General features: G+C 54.3%; 7 protein-coding genes across 7 annotated transcripts; 3 read left to right on the top strand and 4 right to left on the bottom strand.

The window, feature by feature from the left end:
* Nucleotides 1-908: 908 nt before the first annotated feature.
* Nucleotides 909-2,947, bottom strand: W97_07738 (uncharacterized protein; the record flags this gene model as incomplete). Its single annotated transcript, XM_007785541.1, has 2 exons — nucleotides 909-1,730; nucleotides 1,781-2,947. The coding sequence occupies 2 exons, from the start codon at nucleotides 2,945-2,947 to the stop codon at nucleotides 909-911; spliced, it is 1,989 nt and encodes a 662-aa protein (XP_007783731.1).
* Nucleotides 2,948-5,919: 2,972 nt separating this feature from the next.
* W97_07739 (uncharacterized protein) lies at nucleotides 5,920-8,382 on the top strand (the record flags this gene model as incomplete). The annotated part of the gene is made up of 3 exons (XM_007785542.1): nucleotides 5,920-6,495; nucleotides 6,657-7,502; nucleotides 7,558-8,382. The coding sequence occupies 3 exons, from the start codon at nucleotides 5,920-5,922 to the stop codon at nucleotides 8,380-8,382; spliced, it is 2,247 nt and encodes a 748-aa protein (XP_007783732.1).
* Nucleotides 8,383-9,783: 1,401 nt separating this feature from the next.
* On the bottom strand, nucleotides 9,784-10,756 carry W97_07740 (uncharacterized protein; the record flags this gene model as incomplete). Its single annotated transcript, XM_007785543.1, has 2 exons — nucleotides 9,784-10,587; nucleotides 10,649-10,756. The coding sequence occupies 2 exons, from the start codon at nucleotides 10,754-10,756 to the stop codon at nucleotides 9,784-9,786; spliced, it is 912 nt and encodes a 303-aa protein (XP_007783733.1).
* A 2,308-nt stretch (nucleotides 10,757-13,064) lies between these two features.
* Nucleotides 13,065-14,109, bottom strand: W97_07741 (uncharacterized protein; the record flags this gene model as incomplete). The annotated part of the gene is made up of 3 exons (XM_007785544.1): nucleotides 13,065-13,563; nucleotides 13,638-13,807; nucleotides 14,056-14,109. The coding sequence occupies 3 exons, from the start codon at nucleotides 14,107-14,109 to the stop codon at nucleotides 13,065-13,067; spliced, it is 723 nt and encodes a 240-aa protein (XP_007783734.1).
* A 249-nt stretch (nucleotides 14,110-14,358) lies between these two features.
* On the bottom strand, nucleotides 14,359-15,501 carry W97_07742 (uncharacterized protein; the record flags this gene model as incomplete). Its single annotated transcript, XM_007785545.1, has 2 exons — nucleotides 14,359-15,378; nucleotides 15,439-15,501. The coding sequence occupies 2 exons, from the start codon at nucleotides 15,499-15,501 to the stop codon at nucleotides 14,359-14,361; spliced, it is 1,083 nt and encodes a 360-aa protein (XP_007783735.1).
* A 1,925-nt stretch (nucleotides 15,502-17,426) lies between these two features.
* On the top strand, nucleotides 17,427-17,675 carry W97_07743 (uncharacterized protein; the record flags this gene model as incomplete). The annotated part of the gene is made up of 1 exon (XM_007785546.1): nucleotides 17,427-17,675. One exon carries the CDS (start codon nucleotides 17,427-17,429, stop codon nucleotides 17,673-17,675), a length of 249 nt encoding a protein of 82 aa, XP_007783736.1.
* A 1,227-nt stretch (nucleotides 17,676-18,902) lies between these two features.
* W97_07744 (uncharacterized protein) lies at nucleotides 18,903-20,025 on the top strand (the record flags this gene model as incomplete). Its single annotated transcript, XM_007785547.1, has 4 exons — nucleotides 18,903-18,965; nucleotides 19,018-19,053; nucleotides 19,108-19,241; nucleotides 19,302-20,025. 4 exons carry the CDS (start codon nucleotides 18,903-18,905, stop codon nucleotides 20,023-20,025), a joined length of 957 nt encoding a protein of 318 aa, XP_007783737.1.
* Nucleotides 20,026-20,563: the final 538 nt, after the last annotated feature.

The raw sequence follows: 20,563 nt of genomic DNA on the forward strand, positions 1-20,563 counted from the left end.
TCTGTGTAGGGAGTAAGAGAATCAAGGAAGATCTCTAGGTTATGGATTGACGTTGTGTGCCATGAGTTATCCCAAGGGAGCCGGAAAGACGAAAGAGAAAGTTTATCTTTCTTACATACTATAGTTCCTGTCATTCTCGGCATAGCTGGTATCTTATAATAGTAGTAGTACGCTAGAATTTCATCTTACAATCTCGAACGCACTGAAAGGGGGAACTCGGAGGAGTGTATACCTTGATGGTTGATTGCAAGGGTATAGACGGAACTGCTTTCATGGTTTCTAGACCTGCTACTGTGTTGAAACACCACTACTTCACAGGTTGTTGTTATTGTCATCCTCGCTTGTCTTGTAATATAGAATCATAACGTTTACGGGGCGCGATGGACTTAGAAGCCTGGGTGAGTGGCTATGAGGAGCGGCAGGTTGGCAGTCGGTGCGACTGAAGGCCAAGTGAGCCTGCAACACAACCTCTCTTAACACAACCTCTTGCAGCACAACCTCTAGCAACTCCATCCTTACACCGTCGCCGACACCTACTACGGAGAGCACCATGCCTTCCCTTAGCAAGGGCATGAATATGATACTAGATACCGTCTTCAACGGAGACACCCTTTATAGCCTTTGAAACATTGTTTTGAGCTATCCCGACGTCGAACTATGCCGGAATTCTCACGCACGAGGACCTTAATCCACTCGCATCATTCCAAGCTCTCATTTACATAGTTTATGGCACGATCGGAGTGGTCTGTAATTCATCGCAACGCTCACCTTATGTAGCTTTAAGCTACTACAAAGTCTAGGGCAGCAGCACCTCCGGTAGCAGTCGAAGCACAAATGTACCTCGATAAACCCGTGAAAATACCGCAGCAACACCATCTTCCTGACAACCGCGCCATCAGCCATGTTCCTTACAAAGGCACCTTCTGTAAAGACTGCAGCCTTGTCTGACAAGCCAGTATCTGCGCCTTATAAAAAGCCTTCAGCTCCGCTGATGCGCTCTTAACCTCCTCCTCCAGCCTAGTAGTCTCGCTCGCACGGACATCCCGCTCAGCCTCCATCGGTGTCCTCGCGGCTAGAAGCGAGTCTCTCCTATAACGCGTCTTCTGCTCATCTTGCTCCAGCGTCGTGAGTGTAGATGTGATCCTGCCAATCGCCTCGCTCTGCTTAAAATACGGTCGAGTTTCGTCTTCGAGCTTGTTAGTAAGCGGGTGGCTGTCGCTGTCGCTGTCGGCGTAACTCTCAAGCTTCTTCTTCCACTCTTCGACTCGTAACCGCATATCCCGGTGGAACTCTAGCGTTTGATTGTTCATCGACTTTGATCGGCCAAGCTTTCGTAGTGCCTGCTCGGCATTCTCGACGAAGCGCGAGATAAGGCTGTGCGTCGCTCTGGTGTGCTGGAAGGTTTCGCGCGCGTGCTGAAAAGCTTGCTGGAGCTGAGTGAACTGTTCATCAATGGCCGCGTGTGTCCGCGAGCAGTAGTCTGCGCCTAAGACATAGCGGGCGTCTGTCTTGCCGACAGGAATAGCGTCGAAGATTTTGGCGTTAAGATGGTGGTGGGAGCTAGCCGCGGTATTCTCATTGACAGCGTTGTCCCCAAGGGTAGCCCTGAAAGCTCTCCGCCAGACGCCGGCGTTGATGGATTGTGGTTGCGGGAGGCCCGCCATATGGTGCAAGATACTTACAAGCATATACACACCACAGTCATAGGTATTGTCCTGTTTTGGACATTCCTAGAGGCTTTTAGCACACTCCAACTATAGAGATGCAGCGTTTTGCGTACCTTCGCAACAAAAGTCCACTTTAGATGCCGCAAGTGCTTGTCGCGGGACAGCAACTTTGTGAGCCGCTCTAAAGCTGCTTGCCTCACCGCCGGGATCATAGAACTGGCCTCCATTCGCAGACTATCAAGGTGGTGCACGATGCCCGTCTTGAGGTCGATGAACGCGACAGTCCAGTGGTCGGAGACTAATAGAGACTGGATCACCACACTTTCGTCATCCTTGACGCGCAGTTGCTTGTTGTCAAAATGCTGAGGGTTTTCTATGCAAACGAATGCATGATCAAGTATCTTGAAGCCCTCTGTTTTAAAGATGTTAAGCAACAGGTCGACACAAGTTGCCGAGAGCCATGCCTTCTCAGTAAGGGAGGAGAGAGCGCCTGCTTTATCCGTCGTAGGCATAGAGGATCTGATATCAGTGTTCAGTGTTGCTAAGGCTGAATGTGAGAGGCTGTCGCCTATTGAAGACAATGATGAGCGCCGATGAGTCGGTGGGGGTGTAGGCATCTCCGGGGCTGGTGAGGCAATAATTGTGATGGTTTCGCGGGTAGCGTCATCTAAACTCATCGTGGTACTTTCTAGCATTGTGCTATTAAAGCCCATGTCCGATATGTCAAGGTCACCGTCTTGAGTGGACCCGGCTTTCGTGATTTCGCGTTCGGGTGACAGCGTCCGCGCGGGTCGCGCTTCGAGCGGCGCTTCCGGATAAGCTGTGTAGTCTTCTTCGGCTTGATCTCTCTTCCGCTTGTTTGAGGTCGCGCTGGACGATTGGGGCGACGAGACCTGTCGTCGTGACTCCAAAATCTCGAGGGCCTGACTCACATCGTGCGGTTGCCAGGACTTCTTTGAGGAAACGTCGGCGCGGGGTTCTTTGCTGGAGAGGCGCAGTTCTCGATTGTCCTCCAGGAGTCGCAGGGCTTCACTAAGAGGTGCGTTGTTCGAAAGTTTGACAAGAAGCTCAAGGAACGGGTACGAGACCAGACTCTCTTCGCCGAAATAGTTGATAAAGGTCGCCTCGTCGAGCTGCCAGGCGGAGTCCCGAAGCTGCTGTAACTTTGGCCCACATTGCGTCTTCTTTATGCTTATTGTCGTACCGTCGAGAGGGTCTGCACTTGTATGTGGTTCAAGCTCGCTGTCGCTAGGTTGTGCGTCATCCTGGGAGCGCGCCATCAAAACGGCTGGATAGGACTTGCTTGTCCGGACGAAGAGAGGAAGATGCCGCACGCTCAGTGGCACCCTTTGGCAGATAACGACTGAAGGTCAGAACATACAGTTAATTAACTTGTGCTCACTTGGAGGTAGTAGTGCCTCGCAGACTTGACGCAACCTAGCATTGAAGGTGAAGAAACCGCGAGGCAAACAGCTTGAAAAATAAACACTCTCTTCTTCGTCGCCGATGGTATTGGCTACGTGATCGGCAACATGCAGGATCTGTAGGCGGGAGGGGATCCAAGAGTTATCAAAACACAAGCAGTTCCTGGGTCTTAGCGAGTTTTCTTTGTGTGGAAATATTCAGATAAATCGATTCCGGTGAGGAAGAGAAGCTTTTCCACGCTTCAAGTACCTTCACTTATCTCTGGCAGCTCCGAACCAGCCACAGCCCTGGTAGAGCTTGGAGGTGGGTAAAGTACCAAGGCTGTGCTTTGTGGTCAGTGCCGCCATTCACATGATCACGGCTAGGTGCAGTACTGGCAACACCCCGGGAGCTGTGAATGTCTCGCCACCATAACAGCGGGCGCTTGATGCTCATGAGGATTGTCTAAAAGATGCGTGTTAATGCCTGCGATATCTGTAGTAACAGCCTAAGCTGGATATTAAGACATCTAAAAGTTCCTGCGAATGAGCTGGCTCAGAAGTTCTTGGCTGTATCCACTGCTGATGATCGCCCGGTCAGAGCCAACACAACTACTGTACAAGCCATGTTACAACCCACATTGTAGCCTATATTGTAGCCCACATTACGTTCTATACCACATTCAATTCTATTCTACGCTCCTTCTCCCAATCTCATCTTCCCTCACTACAACTCTGACAACAGCCAAAGGCCCCCTCCGAGCTGCCCCTCACAATGCGCCCTTCCTCGAAGTTCACCACCTCTTCCAATAACCCCGATCGCGGACCGCTGCTTCTCCGCGGACTAGCAACGCCTCGCTGTACGAAGAACTGGCGCAAAACAGCGAACAAGTCGTATTGTAGGATAAGCTGCGAGGACACCATAGACTGCTAGGGGCATGGACACTGCGGCGTGGCGTGGGCCGATCTTCTATGCGGCACGAAGCTGGAGCATCTCTTCCAGAACCGCGTAGAACAGTCCACCGCAGCACAATCTACGTACATGCATCCCATCCTACGGCGACAGCCGGCCGGCCAAAAGCCGCCGCGGCGTTGGTTGCTGCTATCTGGGACGGTTCGCAGCCCTACCGCCAACGCTGCGCTTTCCTCGGATACAGATGGCCCTGCTGGAAATGCGCCCACTGAGATCGCATCATGTGCTATGGCGGGCGAAGAAGCAGGCTCCGAGAAAACAAAGACAGGAAGGGAATCCCTCGTCTAGCGTGCCTGAGCTTAGAGCGGCAAAGCGTAATAAGAAGCCACCGCTAAATAGCGCCTCTATGCTAAGCCGGGAGAGTACCAAATAGAATTTGCTTAATTAGCACGGTCAATGCAATGGATGGGCAGCCTCACTAGTGTTGAACCGACTCTCAGATGGCGTTGATAGTGGGTTTAGCATATCAAGTCCCGTTCTTGTTGGCATGCTTCTCTTTCAAATACATACAGGCAATGCACCCAAGGGTCGAAACACATTGCTAGCCGCCCTAAGGCCAGCTTTTTCTCGATCAAGGTGGCGGCGTTTTGATCTTCCAACCCTTAATCCTTCTGCAGCGAGGCTGGGGGACGCTGCTCTTGGCCCCCCTCCACCCCAGCCTGCGGTGCTGACGAGGGCTAGCACCCAGGCGCCTTAAGCGCATCAAGCGTTTGCCAGCGTTGCAGGAGTGCCTGCACGATACTAAGCTACAGTACCTAACAGGCGTCCAGTTCCTGACGCTCGCCAATATCCCCGGCAGGTGGATCCGATCACTGTCAACGCACGTGCTGGATCACGTGACTGCCGCCCTCGTACAGCCATCCTCAAAGAAGCTATCTATCTAGCTTTGCAAGACAAAGAACCTGAGAGCGTCAGCTCTCCGCGGTTCTGCATAGATGTATAGCGCGTTTTTCAGTGCAGCTGCTGCACAATTCTTGCCTGAAATCGCTATGCAGATTGGAACACGGTGTTAAAGTTCGCCAAGTTGGTAGCGCTCACGTGATGGGATGTGCCGTTACATCCTCTCACGTGACGTTCTGCACCTCTCAGCTCTCAACTCTTCGGCCTGAGGGAGGCACTTTGGAATGCAAGACCGCTAGCGACTGTTTTGTCTCGACTCTAGGGCGACGCAAGCCCACCCGCAATTGCTGCAGTGATGTGGAAGTGACGAGTTTGGCGCTGTCAGCCGGCAATAATCGAGGCAAATGCTACGCCTTAAAGACTGAAGAACGAAGACTAAGCTGGAGTAAAGGCTTATAGGACTGTGAAGTACGTGACGCCAGAGCTGTTAACCGAGGGGTTTCTAAGCGTTTCCGAGCATGGAACTTTGGCCGTGGGCACGGCGAGGCAAAGTGGTGACGATATGGGAAAGCGGCACGTGAGACCGGAGGTCGCGAAATAGCAACAACAACAACATCATAAGCACCAGACCGACGTTGTGTGCTAGATGGAGTAGAAACTCCCTCAAGCGCTCCACTCCGCATCGTCGGCAGTTTAGTCTCCATCAAGACTGACGCGGAGCGCGTTCAAGCTGCTCAACGCACGATCAGCATCTGTCAAGCAACGTCTCCGTGTCCAGAGTTTCCACGCATACAATGTTGACGACGCCTTGGTTGCCATCGCCATCACCATTACCGAGGACGCGTCGTGGTGGTGTAATGCTATTGTGAAGACGTAAAACAGTTAAGTCTCGAGCTTCAAGGGAAGTGCATAGTTCCACTGTCATTATCACGTCTCCACACACTCAACCACCTCTTGTTCCTAGAAATTCATTGTTCTCGCATCTTCGTTCATTATCCGGCATCTCCAGACTTCACTCACCCGCGCGTACCTCATAATGGGTGACGGTGTCGATGTCGAAGACCGCATGAGCGCGGACCTGCGCCACCGGGTTCGAGGTCTACAAGAGCGAGAGGATATCATCAACTCTTGGGACCTTGATAAGGAGTACGACGAAGCCAAGGCACTCTTTCAGCGCGAGCTGCCTAAGCTCGACTTCGATGAATACCTTGGGCCCTCTCTTGTTAAGATAGTCAACGAGTGTCGCCAGTCCAAGATTCGATGCGAACCAAAGCTGCGAGAGATCCAAAAGAGATGGAACCTTGATCGCAACGGCTTTATCCAGCATTTCGGCAAAGACATGGCCAGCTCATATAGGTTCGTATCGCCGCTCCTTCAAATCGCTCAGATTACAGCTCTCACAGACGCCTTTGCGGTGATGGATCGGATACGCCAAGAGCGCATGACAAGAAGGGAGACTAGGGCAGGCGTTAGTATGAGGAAGCCCTGGCAGCCCTGCGACGCAACAAAAGCGCTCGCCGAACTACGGCCACTACACGAGGGGTCGCTGGCCCAACAATCGGGCCTAAAAACTCAGAAACGAAGACGCGGCGAATTGGGCGATGAAGAACCGGTACGTTTTCTGCGTTTCTACTCTCTAGCCTTCGGCCACTGTACGCAACCATTTAATACTGGTTACGGCTGGCTCATCGCTCATGCTGCCGTGGAGCTGCTTGTTTCCAACCCTTATCACGTACACTGTTATATGCCATGCTAAACATAGTGTTTGTCTAGGTCTCTTCCGCCCCTGAGAAGCGGAAGAGCGCTACCCAGATAGCACAAAGTCGAAGCCGGACTCCCACGCCCGGCCCCGTAGAAGGAAGGATCCTGTCACCTCTGCGACTCTTGCAAGCAGCTGAAGAGAATGAAGACGATCGAGGGAGTCTTACTGAGCAAGACATCGAGCACCCTAGGTGTCAAGTCCAGCAGCTTTCGGATATCGTAGACGATTCGACCCAGTATCTTGGTGATGCCGTAGACGGAGCTTCTGGCCACGCCCTGGACGACTATACGATAGCGAGCGTAGACGAGAGTACCAGCCAAGTCGCCCCACTACTTAAACCGGAGTCGCTGGATACCGAACCGCTTACGCCACCTCAGACTCACCCCGACTCCTTCTCCCCGGAGAGCCAGGATTCAGCACCTTTACCACTGCTAGAACCACAGTTGATGCCCCTAGCTTCCTCAATACCTCCAACAACGCTAGCCGGCGCATTGTCTTCGCTCGCCGACGGAACCTGGGTATCAGCAACTGCCATAGATCTAGTGCTCGATGTCTTCCGCACGGAAGGTTTCAGAGTTGTTGATAATACCTTCGTCAATGTCGCCAAGCCGGCCGAGTTAGGCAGCAAGCGCTTACGCATCAAGGCGGAGTCTGTGCTCATTCAGCGGCTTCTCGACTCAGACCACTGGACTGTCTTGTTTATCAACCTTGAGACTGGCGCTGTTGAATATGCGGACAGCCTTCGTCAGCACGATTCTACGCTTCCGGCGAAGATCCAATCAGTGTTGGAGCATTACACGGCTTGCCTCTCGAGCGATGATCGCTTTCGGCATGTGCAGTGGAAGTTTACCGCGCAGGTGTGTATGCAGGTGCCCCTACAGTTGGTCTTCGCGCTCATCTAACAGTTTTCAGGACTGCGCGAGGCAGGACAATGCCTCGGACTGTGGTATCTACATGTTGGTGGCTATCCTGTATCGAATGGCTTATCTGCCGCAGCCGGAGACTATTGACGCTGGGCTCTGGCGAAAGATATTCCGCTCCGCAATCACTGCCAAAAGCGTGTCCGCTGAGAGCACCAACTCGCCCCTTAACAGCAGCGTCCTTGATGGTGTTAGCCTCCACGGTAGTCTATGCCACGATGTATCAGGCCTAGACGCGCTCTCCAGGCACTTTGCGCACATATCCACGCTCGTCGACAAGCGTATAGCAAAGACTGAGCGCGATCTCCAGCATGCGAACCAAAAGCTCCGACATAGCCAGGACGCGAGCGTGCTGCTTTCCCGATTTCTAGAAAACTCCGAGAACGTTTTGCACCAGGTCGCCGCGGAAAAGGACAGCAAAAATACCCTCCTCGGTTTCTACAAGCACATGCAAAACCATTTGGAGGAGTTCCTCAGAGATGCATCCTTGTACCCTCCAGGGACCGACCGGCCTCCGGAGCTCGGAGAAGCGATGCGGCAATATCAGGAGTTATCGATTCAAGGCGTTGAGAAGGCCGCTGCTGGGATGGAGCATTTGCTAAGGAAAGCGACGGACACCCATCGTCGGCAAGATGCGCTACGGGCGGCGAAGCACATAGCGGAAGCGGAAAAGATGGCCTGGACAACGCGCGTCACGAGGCTAGAAGAGTTAGCAAAGGCTCTAGCAATGGAGCTGCACGCGTTTTACACAGCCCAGATTGAATTAGGCCAGAAGGGTTTGGAGAACTTGCGGGATAGTGGGCTAATCGGTTTGTGAGCAAGGGATCAAGGTAGCTTAGTGGCGTACGAAGGGCTGAAGCGGAGGCTAGCTGGGACATGACTCGGCGTTCGTCCACACTTTGCTGGATATATCGCTTCTTAATCGCAGACATCTTTGCTTCGCTTTCCCGGTGACACGCTGGACGCTGGCAGACCGCACACTAGATAATCAGCCGCCGGCCTTAACACCAAAATCAAGAGCTCCCTATGTCGTCTTGGTGCAGCCGTCTCTGCCCATGTTCAACATTGCATGTTCCAGCCTTGCGTATCGTTTACTGCCCGCAGCCACGGCAGACCAGGAAGCGAGATGGCCAACATTAACACAACGTGCCCGCGAAGAAGCTGTCGCCGAATTTGCACACAAGCTCCCCGATATGCTGCGCCTCTACATACACTTTCCACATGATACCGTTTTCGAAACAGCGGCACATGCTCAGCGCTCTTCTCGCCTGTGGCCTTGTCCACTTTGGTCACCTCCTCGCCGCACCTCTCGCACAAACACTCCTATACACCTTGCTCAACTCCATCAAAGCACACTGCACAGTCCTGATCATCCTTCTGAACATCCGCTGTCCGGCCTACCTTAAACACGTCCAAGACACAATTGTAGAGCGCCTGCTGCAGGAGACGTGCTCTGAAGCCAAGAGCTTGACTTCGCTTGGCGCCTACACGAGAGCGGAGATGGGTTGATGTGGGCCTCGCGGAGTGCGCGGACTAGGGGGTGATGGAGGACCAAGGACTGGGATGGGACGTGCAAGACCAGGGACCAGCTGCAAGACGATCTCCGACAGAGTTTGGAGAGGCTTAAGCTTGAGGGTAGGCGGCTGGAAGACACTGCCCCGGCCCAGGCTCACTACGAGGGCAAATCTCCCAGGGCCTGTTACCAGGGCGAATCTTCCCCTGGGCGGTTATCTGTTCGACGCCAGATCTGGGCCCCAGACACCCCGACAGCGTCCTGCTTGCACCGCTGCACCGCTTGCTTCACCCTTTCAGCCAGACCAGCGTCGAACAAGCCTTGACGAACCCATATCAAGGCGGAAGAGGGCGAGACCAGGCGGATTCCAACTTTCGACCTAGTTCTTGAATTGCTAGATACAGTAAATGGCTATGCGTGTCATTACATTAACTGTCACCGACGAAAACTGATACAAAGGAAACTTGTAGAGGTTGTATCTAAGAAAAATCCTCATGTTCGACTGCTTTCAAGATTCTGTCATCCCCATGTCCCGCTCCGCAGCCGTTTCCCTACTCCTCGCCCAGCTCCCTCCATATACCGCTCGCTCTTAGCAAAACCAGCGTCCATGCCAGCCCTACCCTTCACATCCCACTATCTCCGCCCTCCAGCTCCTTCTCTAACTCCTTCCCCAACTTCTCACCTTTATCTCCAAGCACGTCAATGTCAGCGCCGCTTAAGTCTAAGCGGCAGCCTCCACGTCCTCGCCTCCTCTTCCTGCCCCCTGTACACGTATTCGTCGTCGTCGTCGTCGTCGTCCCGCCTCCGGCGCATCGACTGGCGCGTTGGCTGCGCGCCTTGCTGATTCTGCGTACGGCCGACCGACCGCAGCGGCCTGAGTCTGGGCGCCGGCGGCGGCATGCGCGAAGACTGCCTTTGGTCATAAGGGGGCGGTGTACACGGGAGTGTCGGCGGTGTAGGTGCTCTTGGAGGCGGAATGACAGGGGGTGGGAGGTCGAGGGGAGAGCAGGGCCTGCTTAGAGTAGGCTGGTCGCTAGACGTGCGGAGGGTGGTGAGGAAAGGGGAAGAGGCGGTAGCGCGGGTGCTGGAGGCGCTGCTGGAGGCGTCCGTTGTTGGACCAGGTGATGGTGCGGGTAGACTTATTGGATTTGCAGCGTCCGAGGCCAGCCACAGCTTGGTTCTCCACGATAGAGGCGAGGTAGGATAGGGTTGAGATGCGATGTATTGAGGTGGTGGAGCGGGTGGAGCGGGTGGAGCGGGTGGAGCGGGAGGGAAAGCTGTGGCATGAGCGACCGAGGAGGGACAATAATGCTCGTGCCATGGGGGAGTATCCTCCCGCGCCAGCATGTTCAGCATAAGCAGGTAGCAGCGGGCGCAGTGCTTTCGTAGGATAAGCCCAGAAGCGGCTTCGGCTTCGGCTCTGCAGTCGTCGCACCCGAGGGCACGGCTGGCTAGCCGAGCAGAGAGAAAGCGGTCCCAGAGCAACAGTCTCTGATCCAATTCGAGGAGCTACGCAGTCGCAGTAAGCACAAGGCGATCAGCTCGGAGGAAGTAAGGCGGGCGGTCAAACCTTATAGGCGTAAACCTCACGCTCGAACATCTCCCGGTGGTGGGAACAAAGGGCTGGGCACTCTGTCGGTGACACGCGGCATAGACAGGTGGAGGTGGGTGCTGCCATTGCTTTGGGTAGAGGCACTCGCGGGTGTGCTTGCAGAGTCGACGTCCAGACGCAGGCCAGGCCTTTATCCACTACGTGGTACAGGCGGAGGCTCGATTCGCGGCCATGTCTCAAGGTCTACCGACGCAAGACATGGCTTGTATCTTTGGCTTACCGGCTACTCAGCAGTCGCTCCCATCCAAGGCGGCTCGATTCGCGGCTCGATTCGAACGTGAGCCGTGTTCCGGCGCTGAGCTTCAGTCTCTGCCAAGTGTGAGCGGTTGTGCAATATGCCGCCCTTGCTTTTGCTTGTTTTTCCTTGCTTGAGCAGACCCGCCCTCTCGCCGTTGCTACGCGGCTTCTTGTTTGACGCCCAGACATGACGAGCTGTTCCGTTACCCGCTAGCTGTCGGGCTTTGCAAGAAACAACAACAAGAGGTCTGCTCCCGCTGTAATTGTGAACTGATCCGTCCATGAAGACTCTCCATGCAGCTTAGTTCCGCGTATGCTCGAGGGAGCTATTGCTTGGACGCGATGAGGGAGCATGCCATGTCTGAGTTGTGTGCGCCTTCTGAAGCCGCTGTGTTGACGGAACAAGAGGGTTGTATAGTTAACGAGGTTTGAACGTAGAGTACCAGGCAAGTTGTTTGCAGAGGGGCAGGTTAATGCTTGGTAGGCGGATATTACGTAATCATTTGCGCGAACCCAAGTACTTGTGATTTCCCAAGTCCTTGTGTTGTGATATCATTGACCGAGTTTCAACAAGGACTGCTTGAGTAGTAGCTACTCGACAAAGAAAAAGCACGTAAGGAGTATCCGACAAGCCTATCAAGTAGATGCAACTAAAGGTACAAGGAACTCAGTCGAACACAAATCGTTCTCTGTAGAATACAGGTTACTCCCTTCCGCTTACGGCTTCGCAAGTTGAACAGTCATGGTAACACACCCACTCCCGGAACCAAAGGCCAAGGCAATCGTCGCTTGGATTGCTCTTCATGAAGCGGCAGTACCTGACTAGGCGACGACGAGCACAACCGCATCGAAAGTAGACGTATTCATAACGACACATCACGTCCTGTTACACCGTTCGTTAAAACAGTATTACCTCGGCGAGGATTCGAGTTGCGTACCCTGATGACTGAAGAACCTCCGCGCGGGACTATAGAGAAACTTTGTGATGCCAACAGCTGGGATCTCGTGCCTGTGCGAGTGGATCGTTTGACTGACTCCGGAAAAGGGTGCGAGACTGAGGATCGAGTGTGTCGTGTCTGTGTGCGTCGATCGTTTCAACTGACTCTGGAAAGAGGTGCGCAACAGGAAACCGAGGACGTTGTGCCTATGTGCGTGGATCTTACAGACCGACTGCGGAAGGGAAGCGTGTACTTATAGCATAACACAAGACGAGGCCTCGGGCCTTGACACTACAGCCAAACCATCAAAATCAATCAGAAACTGCATGCAGTCAGATAGACCAGGTTGCTCGGCGCTGGCAGGTCCCTGAATCACTGCCCAATCTATCATATTTTCCATTTCATGCCCCCCCATCTGCTACTTGCGTGCGTGCAGATGCAGGCACCAAAAGGTGGAAAAGACCGTAGGTGGGATGCAAGTAACCCGTTACACGGCTGAGGGAAGCGCGCTTACGGAGTACATACACTCTTTGATAGCGCCTTGCAGGAGAGGCAGGCCCCATAGGCGGCGCACAAGTCGTGTCACCCACTGAGCGAGGTCGCAGACCAGTATCGGCAAGTCGGCTGCGCTGCCGGTGCCTGAACAACGCCACCGTGCAAGGCAATGCGTGCTGGACACTGACAGACAGGCCCACACACAGGGCATCAAACCCAGCTCCGGGGTTGCTACATAGACCCAGGGCAACTATGCATCCCCCTTACCCGTACATGCAGACGGGAGCCGCAGAAAGTGATCGGATCAGCTTAGAGGTATGACCTGCATCAGCGATTCTGATCCATCACTTATGCAGGAGGATCCATCGTATTTCTGGGCGGTCAACGAGTTGCAGCCGTCAGATGTCGTCGCATACCTCATGACCACATCCAATGGGTAGTCTGCAGCTGGCGGCAAGGTAATATGTAAGTGGGAGAGAATCTTGTTCGCGCTAGTGTATCTACCTAACAAGCCGCTCTGCGAGCGGACCGACGGGATACAGAGACCGAGAACCATAGCCATTATGAATTTCAAAACACTGTATTCAGCCCCGTTTCCCTGCCCCTACAAACTTCTTGTTGCCGCGCACCGTGAAAAACGACGTGACGTGACGTGACGTAACCGAGAGGTTGTCCGTTCAACACCCGTACCAGCACCACTGCTCTTACTTCTCGGGCGGCTTGATCTTTTCCCACAAAGCGTCTAGATCCACTACTTCGTAGTCGTCGAAATTCAGTTCGGACACATCGTAATCGCCCCTTATATCTAGCTGTTTGGCCCCCTTTTCGTACATCTCCGTAAGCCACGTGGCAACGCGATGATGCTGCCAGTGATCCAGCCCAGTACTACGTGTCTTATCCGGGTGCCAGATAAGCATGAGTTCCTTGTAGCGGCTCCTTAGTGTGTCCTTGTTAAGCCCACGCCAATCCACGCCGAGGCCGTCCAGAAAGTCTGGGTAAGCAAGGAATGTGAAGTCCCGGGGACTGTAGCCGCATTCGTGAAGGGGACGGCGGGTGGGCTGGACGTCAGGTTCGGGTGGCGGGGTTGGTAGGCATGGTTGAGACGGCGAGTCGATGCGGTCTGCAAGGTAATACTGTATGTTAAGAAGCACCGAGGTGAGGAAGAGTAGGTAACCGATTAGGCTAAGAAGCGAAACACGAGTCCTGCTATGACGGTCATGGTCTGCGCGATGTTAGCGTACGATGCGCGAGAGGAATAGAGGTGAGATAGGAGGTACCTAAGGAGGGAGAGGGAGAGCGAGCAGGAAGATGCGGACGAGGACGAAAAGGAGGGATAACAGGCGCTGCTAATGGATCTGCCGAAGGCGACGCTAGTGTTGCTGGTGTTGCTGGTGTTGTCGGCGGCCCAAACGAAGCCGATCTGAAGGTTCTTGAGGTTCTTGAGGTTCTTGCCGGCGCGTCAGTCAGCGGAGCGTTAGTCAGCGCAGCGCTGGCCGCTATGTTTATGTTTTGCCGTTGCCATAACCACGTCGTCGTTCGACGCTGGTATGACGTTCCAGAGCGAGTCGGCATAACGTGAGTTCGTTGTGAGGGTCAGATGAAGGAGAAGGAAGGAGACGACGGATTACTGAGTGAGTTGTGTCATATGCTCGATGCTGAACGCGGCATCTGCATTCCAGACAAAGAACGACCTACACCTGAAGCTGCAACCGGCCGACCACTCCCGCCATCTTCTTTTGTAGAAGACATCCAAGGCTTCCCTTGGGGGTTGTGCCTTTGTCAAGGAAGTAGAGGATCGTGTGCTTGCTCGGTCTGAAAGATTATATCCGCTACGCGCTTTCGGGACGAGGCACGAGCAAAGCGCCTTTAGATCCGTAAACAGTAAGGATGGTATTGCCTTCGCATAATTACTATAAAATTTCAACACCACTAGCGACGTGCCCTCTGCTACAAGACTGACTACTAGCTTGACGGTATTTCGAATGAAGAACAGAACCCCTAGAGAATACGCTGCTTCCCCTTTCCCGTATTCCTGATAGACCCAGTCAATGCCGAGAACGAACTTTGCATCGAAGTCTCCTGCAGCTCCTTGAACAGCCTAGCTTTGTCTCTGGCCGCCTCGATAAACGCCTGTTCTCCGTGCCAAACGTCTCGCTGCTTCCTCATCATGAGCGGCTGAAGTTCAGCCAGGTTGGAGGTTTTGGCCAGCGCCACGACTTGATTCCAGTATGACTGATGCGTCCGTTCGAGGCGAGCCCAGGCTTCGTCCAAGAGGGCACATGCGAGGAAGTACTTCATGTTGGCGTATTCGTAACCGGTGGATCGGCATGCGTGGGGGAAGCTGAAGACATTCCAAAGGGAGCTATCAAGCTCCTCCCATGCCCTGAAGGAGGACACAGAGGGTGGCGGTTGGGGCTCGAAGGCGGACGGCCCAAAGGCGGACATGACGGGTGGCTCCGGCTCGAAGGTGGACGGCGGCTCCGGCTTGAAGGTAGGCTGCCTAGTGAGCGGTTCGGGCGACGCTTCAGTCTTAGGGGCTGGCTGGGGCTCGGAGGCGGACTCCAAGAGTGGCGGCTGCTGGTCATAGAGCATCCAGCATGCAATCTCGCTCGGGCACGGTATGGCAGTGTCCGCGTTGCTGTTTTTCCAGGCTGCAATCTTGTCCAGCTGGTCTTGGCTTCGACATTCACCGTCCCAGTAAGGGTCATTCCAGGCTCCGGTGCGCGCATCCCACACCAGCGTATGGCCTTTTCTTTCGCACGCCCCAATCGACATCAGCGAGTGTATCACGGAGCGTATCTTCAACTCCAAGCTCGCTACGAGTGCGTTCTGGATATCCTTCGACCAGCCCTCGTAGAGAATGCAGAGCCGGTTGTGAAGTGGCCGCAATTGTTCCTCTGAGAAATTGTCCTGAATCTGCTGGCCTCCAACGAAACGACGGATCTCTATAAGAGCGATCGCATCGGTCCAGCGGAAAGTGCGAGCATCGTCGACAGTCAGAACGGTGCCCTGGAACTTCTATCCACAGAGAATGTTAGGAGAGCACAGGGAAAGGCATGACGACAGCGGACGACGAACCGGGGGTGCGAAGTGTTTCTTGAGATACTCCGAGTTTTCGCGCAGTCGGTCCTGTGGGCTCATCTGCAGTGCGACGCGTTAGCCAGGACATGGCGTTAGTAGCAAGCTGCGGAACAGGTGCCTTGAAGGACGCCCAGGTTTAGTCGTCAGTAGATGCGTGGATGGAAAGCTGTCGTTGCCGTTCGTGAGGCATGCGTCCCTTATAACTGACGGCCGACGAGCGAGAGCGCGATAGGAAATGGACAAGTGTCGGATCGGGCGCCCAATGTGCGTGGAGTCGCGCCCGAATCGCCTCGCACACCTCCTCTTCCACTACGGGCCGCCGAGAGAGACACGCCATGAACGCGATACGGGTTGTGATGAAAGGTGGTGGAGTAGCCGGCGCCTGTGCTGGGCACCGGTCCTTTGGTGTTGGCGGGCGGATAGTCACGTGAGGGGCTGTGTTTTGAACATCTCACCCCTGATCCGGGAAAATTCCAACCGCCGCGAATCGATGTGAACACAACCGTCCGTTCCGTCGCCGCGAAGGCTCCGACAGTAGTTACGTAGCAATGGACTCTGTCTCGAGAAGGCTTGGGCTTGTGCCTCACGCCCTAGGAATAAGACACGAAATCTCGTGCCGGTTGCGAAGAGCAACAGATGGTCACGCCAGACACGGCCCTCGTCTTACATACACGCGAACGCCTGCAACAATCAATGTTCAGCTACATGATCAACAACGCCAGACTCTCCACTTGTCTGGGCTTGCAATTTCCCTGAGATGGCTCAGCCGCAAGCTGGAGCCACGGCTCTCTATGCATGTCGTACCGCGGAGGAGGAAGCTATCTCGTTTAGGAAATCTCGAATCATCACCGCTTCACACTCCCCATCTACTGCCATGTATCAGCAGTTTATCTTACAAACGTCTCTCCTCTCGTCTGCCTCTTGGAATCTCCCCACTGCACTTCACTTCTGGCACAGTCTTTTCCACTCTTGTGTTTTCCCAGACCTCCTTCTACCATGGAGCATGCCCTGTCCTCTCACAGTGGGACCGCCTCGTTCAATAGAACCCGCAGGCATCTTGAAACACCTACGCAACCCGGCAAGTCCGAGAAACATCATAGAACCGTACATCAACCCCCTTTCCGTGTCTTCGTGTCAGACTGCAGCCTGTGGACGAAGCTGCTAACCGGTGTACGCCAACCAAGTGCGCCAGATGCCGTAGAAGAAAGAAGAAGTGCTCCGGCAAAGATAAGCAACTGCCATGCGACTCTTGCGTCCAAGCCTCCGTGTGCTGCGAGTGGGAATCTGTGGGTCCAGCCACCCGCCAGGAAGCATAGCTTCTTCCACTAACGTTCTCCTCTCTTCTCATGTGCAGGTCCTCGCCTCTCGCCCTTCTTGTCTAACAAAGAACCGCCAAACCCAATGTCGTACTCCAAAGCGCGAATCCTTCACGCAATATCTCTGGCGATGCTATCCGGATATTACCAACAGGCTGTTCGCAGACTTTCAGGACGATGCACTCTCAAGTGGAGAGCGGGTGAGTTGCGCTAATTAGCAACGTGGCTTAGGGTAGACGCGACTAATGTTGAATAAAGGTATCACCTGCTTCGTCCGTGGAGTCTGCCTCCCGCCTCTTCACGATGTCTCCATGTCCGCCACCTCGTACAGCTAGCGCGGTAGCGGCGACGAGCGAGGTCGGAGTTGTATTACCTAGTCTAGATCTGCCGTGTATCGGACTAGGGGGATCAACTGGCGGAACGCAACAGACAAGTCATCCAAGAGCAGGACTCGGAGATTACAGATATAGCTAACGTTAAACCAAGACCCGCTCCACCCCAAGTCCTTCGTTTCCCAATGTCGAGCCCACTGCCTCGCTCTTCCGCACCGCAGAAATTCCCCCATCTCGGCCGACGCCTGCCCTGCCAACCCAGCCGGCCTCCAACGTCGCTGGGAATGAAGCTTCAACCACGACTAGCACCGCGTCCTACAACACGCTTGAGCCTTGCATGGAGCTCGCGCCCATCCTGCCGATCCAGCCTGTCTTTGACGTCGCCGGGAATGAAGCTGCAACCATCCCGAGAACCTCGATCAACGATTTCTCGCTCGAGGACTGGATCTCGTTTGACACTCAGACATCAGACTTTGATCCGGAACCGGCGCTGAGGGCGGAGGGAATGCAGATGGACGAGCCGATGGACAGGCTTGACTGGATCGCGGCATGCATGCTCGACTTTCCTGGGCAGTGGGACAGGTGAGAGTGGGGCTTCCGAAGGGTGAATCTGGGTCGGAGAGAGGGCTGAGGGAAGGGAAGCTTTGCACGCCTGCTGTAAGCGATTGAGTTGGACTTGGACTTGGGTTTAGCGCTTACAGATACCGTGCCCTACGCACTTCGGATAACTATTCGAGCTATGCATCGATCACATGAAGCTTACAATTTGTACACGTCCAAGGGGGTATTATCCCTTCCCCCTGGCTCCAGCCGAACTAGATGGCCAACGGAATGCTGCGGACTGAGGAGGGTATGACACGCGTGTCTAGCCTGGTAAGATGGTTCGGCTGTCTTCTAGCTCCTTACTAAGGGACACTGCAAAAGGCTAGTCCACTTCGACCCACCTAGGTAACGGGGTAACCATTGTGGGCCATCGCGGGGCAGCTGCGACCAAGGGACATTGCCAAGCCAATTGCTATCACCAGTCTTGGCAAGTTGTCAGAAACGAGGCGCTCTCGCCACATTTCCACCGCACAAGCTGGCTACATCCATCTGTTCCCCGCATCCGTTCATGCACCATCCGTGCTTGAAGACGCCGTTCATCAATAGCAGATTCTAAGCATTCGTCGCAATCGTAAGGCATACAGGGTTATACTATGTCTCATGATGTCTGTAGCACCTGAAACTTCGCCTGAAACTTCGCCACACGGCCAGAAGAGTGGACTTTAATCACCGTCCAGCTTGCGCGTAAGAGGAGCGGGCGATGCGGCAGCCCGTAGTACCTGGCTCCCGAACTACGACATGGCGTCTCATCACGGGCTACGTTCGCCCATGTCAAGCTGACAAGCCAGCTGTAACAAAGCGATTAAGCTTCGCGCGCTGCGGGCAACGCGATATGTGGTGGGCAATTTCTATCCGCCGCTTTCCATCAATATCTTATTCATGTCTCTTGTTCGATTCGATGCGAGACGCTCGACACGAGTTCGGCTCACCGACGCAATGTCTTATGATTGGAACCTCAACGGAGAGACATCGCAGCAGTTATCTAATGCATGTCCGATCGGGGACCGACATGTATTGGCGGCCCGCAAACGGTTCTCCGATCCGACAAGCCGAAATGAAAGTCGATTCGCAGAAAAGGATTAAAGCGAGTCCTACTCTCTAACCCTACAGTAAACAGTCGGCACTCCCTCAGTGGAAGACGTGGATAGCAACCATGGCTGGGTTATACCAATTGACAGAATTACCAGTGGCAGATGCTCTGCCACGCTTGATGCTCGTAGAAAGAGTTGACCCTCCGGAAGATGAGACTGTCGCAAGTGCCCAAGGAACGACGGTATGTTGGCTCCTACCCTATTTGCTCAACCTATCTCTTAACAAGCACGTAGGACTTCCGTGGCCTGTCCGCCTACGACCTCCTTCATGTACCAAGCCGTCGTCTTCAGTGAACCCCAGCCGACCACAAAGAGTTTAACAAGTACAGCGCACGCCACAAGCTCGTGCGTAATGTCAAGGGAAAAGAGATCAAGGAGTTGCTCTCCATCCTCGGTTTCGTGGGCCACGGCGATGCTATAGACAAGGTACTTGCCACAAAGACAGCAAACGCTCTGAAGTAAGCTACCCCGGGCAATCCGACCTCGACACAGCTTCGACAGTACTGACTATGCAACAGATACAACATGATTACTAGACTTCGCTGTGTCAACCACACTCTTACCCCAGGCGGTAAGCCCGCAGCGGTCTGGCCGGAGTGGACCTCGCAGTGGTACACTGACCCGAACTGGGACGGCAACACCGATCCCCCATCGGGCAGGGCCTCCACCACCACCACGACCGTCCCGGCGACCGCTGGCAACAATCCCGACCAAAGCACAGCCACGGTCGACATCAGCAGCAGCCAAGGGACAGTGGACCCAGCTGTCCAGGCGAGCACCAGCAATAATAACAACCTCAACCAAAGTGCGAACCCGGGCATCTCGGTGGATACCAGCAACAACCCCAGCCAAAGTGCGGACCGGGGTGTCCTGATGAGCACTGGCAACAACCCTAGCCAAAGTGCGACAGGAACAACAAACCCTACGACCAGCACTAGACCTACACCTATACCCGCATCCGACGTGCAGGGTGGCCGCAACAATAACAGCCAGGTCCCGGCTGGAGAAGACGCGTCTGATGCAGGCCTCTACGACGACGACGACGACGATCGGGCCCCGGAACCGCTCCCGTCCGATCCCCAATTCAACGACGGAGGGAGCTTCGCCTGGATGAACTTCTTCAGAGAGGCCAAAGCCGTGCCGAACACAACAACCAGAGCGGACCCGGAGCTTCATTTCCTCGACAGCCTGACGGGTCGGATCAATGTCTTACAAACCATGGCCGGAAACTCCTCGACGTGAGTGAGATAAGCCGACTCGAATAACAGGCCGCGGAACAGCTTCTGGAAGGATGGGCGCGGGATGGGCTTAGCTGATTCTCTTTGTTGTTACTTCGCAATCCTGTAATCGTTCCCCTGCAACAAGCGTATACGCCCTCTTTGTTCACTTTCGGTAGTCTACATAGCAATCTGTCGCTCGGCGTAAGCTTTCGTGATGTCGTGATATGATTGTTGCATGAAGCGTAAGAAGGGCTTTAGTTGTGCTGTGATAAGCTGTGTTGCGATAAGTTGTGTTGTGGTAGGTCGTGTTTCGATAAGTTGTGTGTTCTGATAGGTTGTGCTGGAACAGGTTGTGCCGAGACAGGTTGTGTCGTGAAAAAGTATGCTGGGATGAGTTGTGTTGTGATAAGAAGCTGTGCTGTGATAAGAAACCGCGCCGCGGACCCGTATGCTAGGTTCCAACTCGTCACGTGCGTGATTTCAAAAGTACCCGCCGGTCAGCAATAGGAAATCACGGGCAGTGAGTAAGTCAGATTGGTTGAGGTGTAGAGGTAGCTTGA

Source organism: Coniosporium apollinis (assembly GCF_000281105.1).
Source record: "Coniosporium apollinis CBS 100218 chromosome Unknown supercont1.43, whole genome shotgun sequence".
Lineage (NCBI taxonomy): Eukaryota > Fungi > Ascomycota > Dothideomycetes > Coniosporium > Coniosporium apollinis.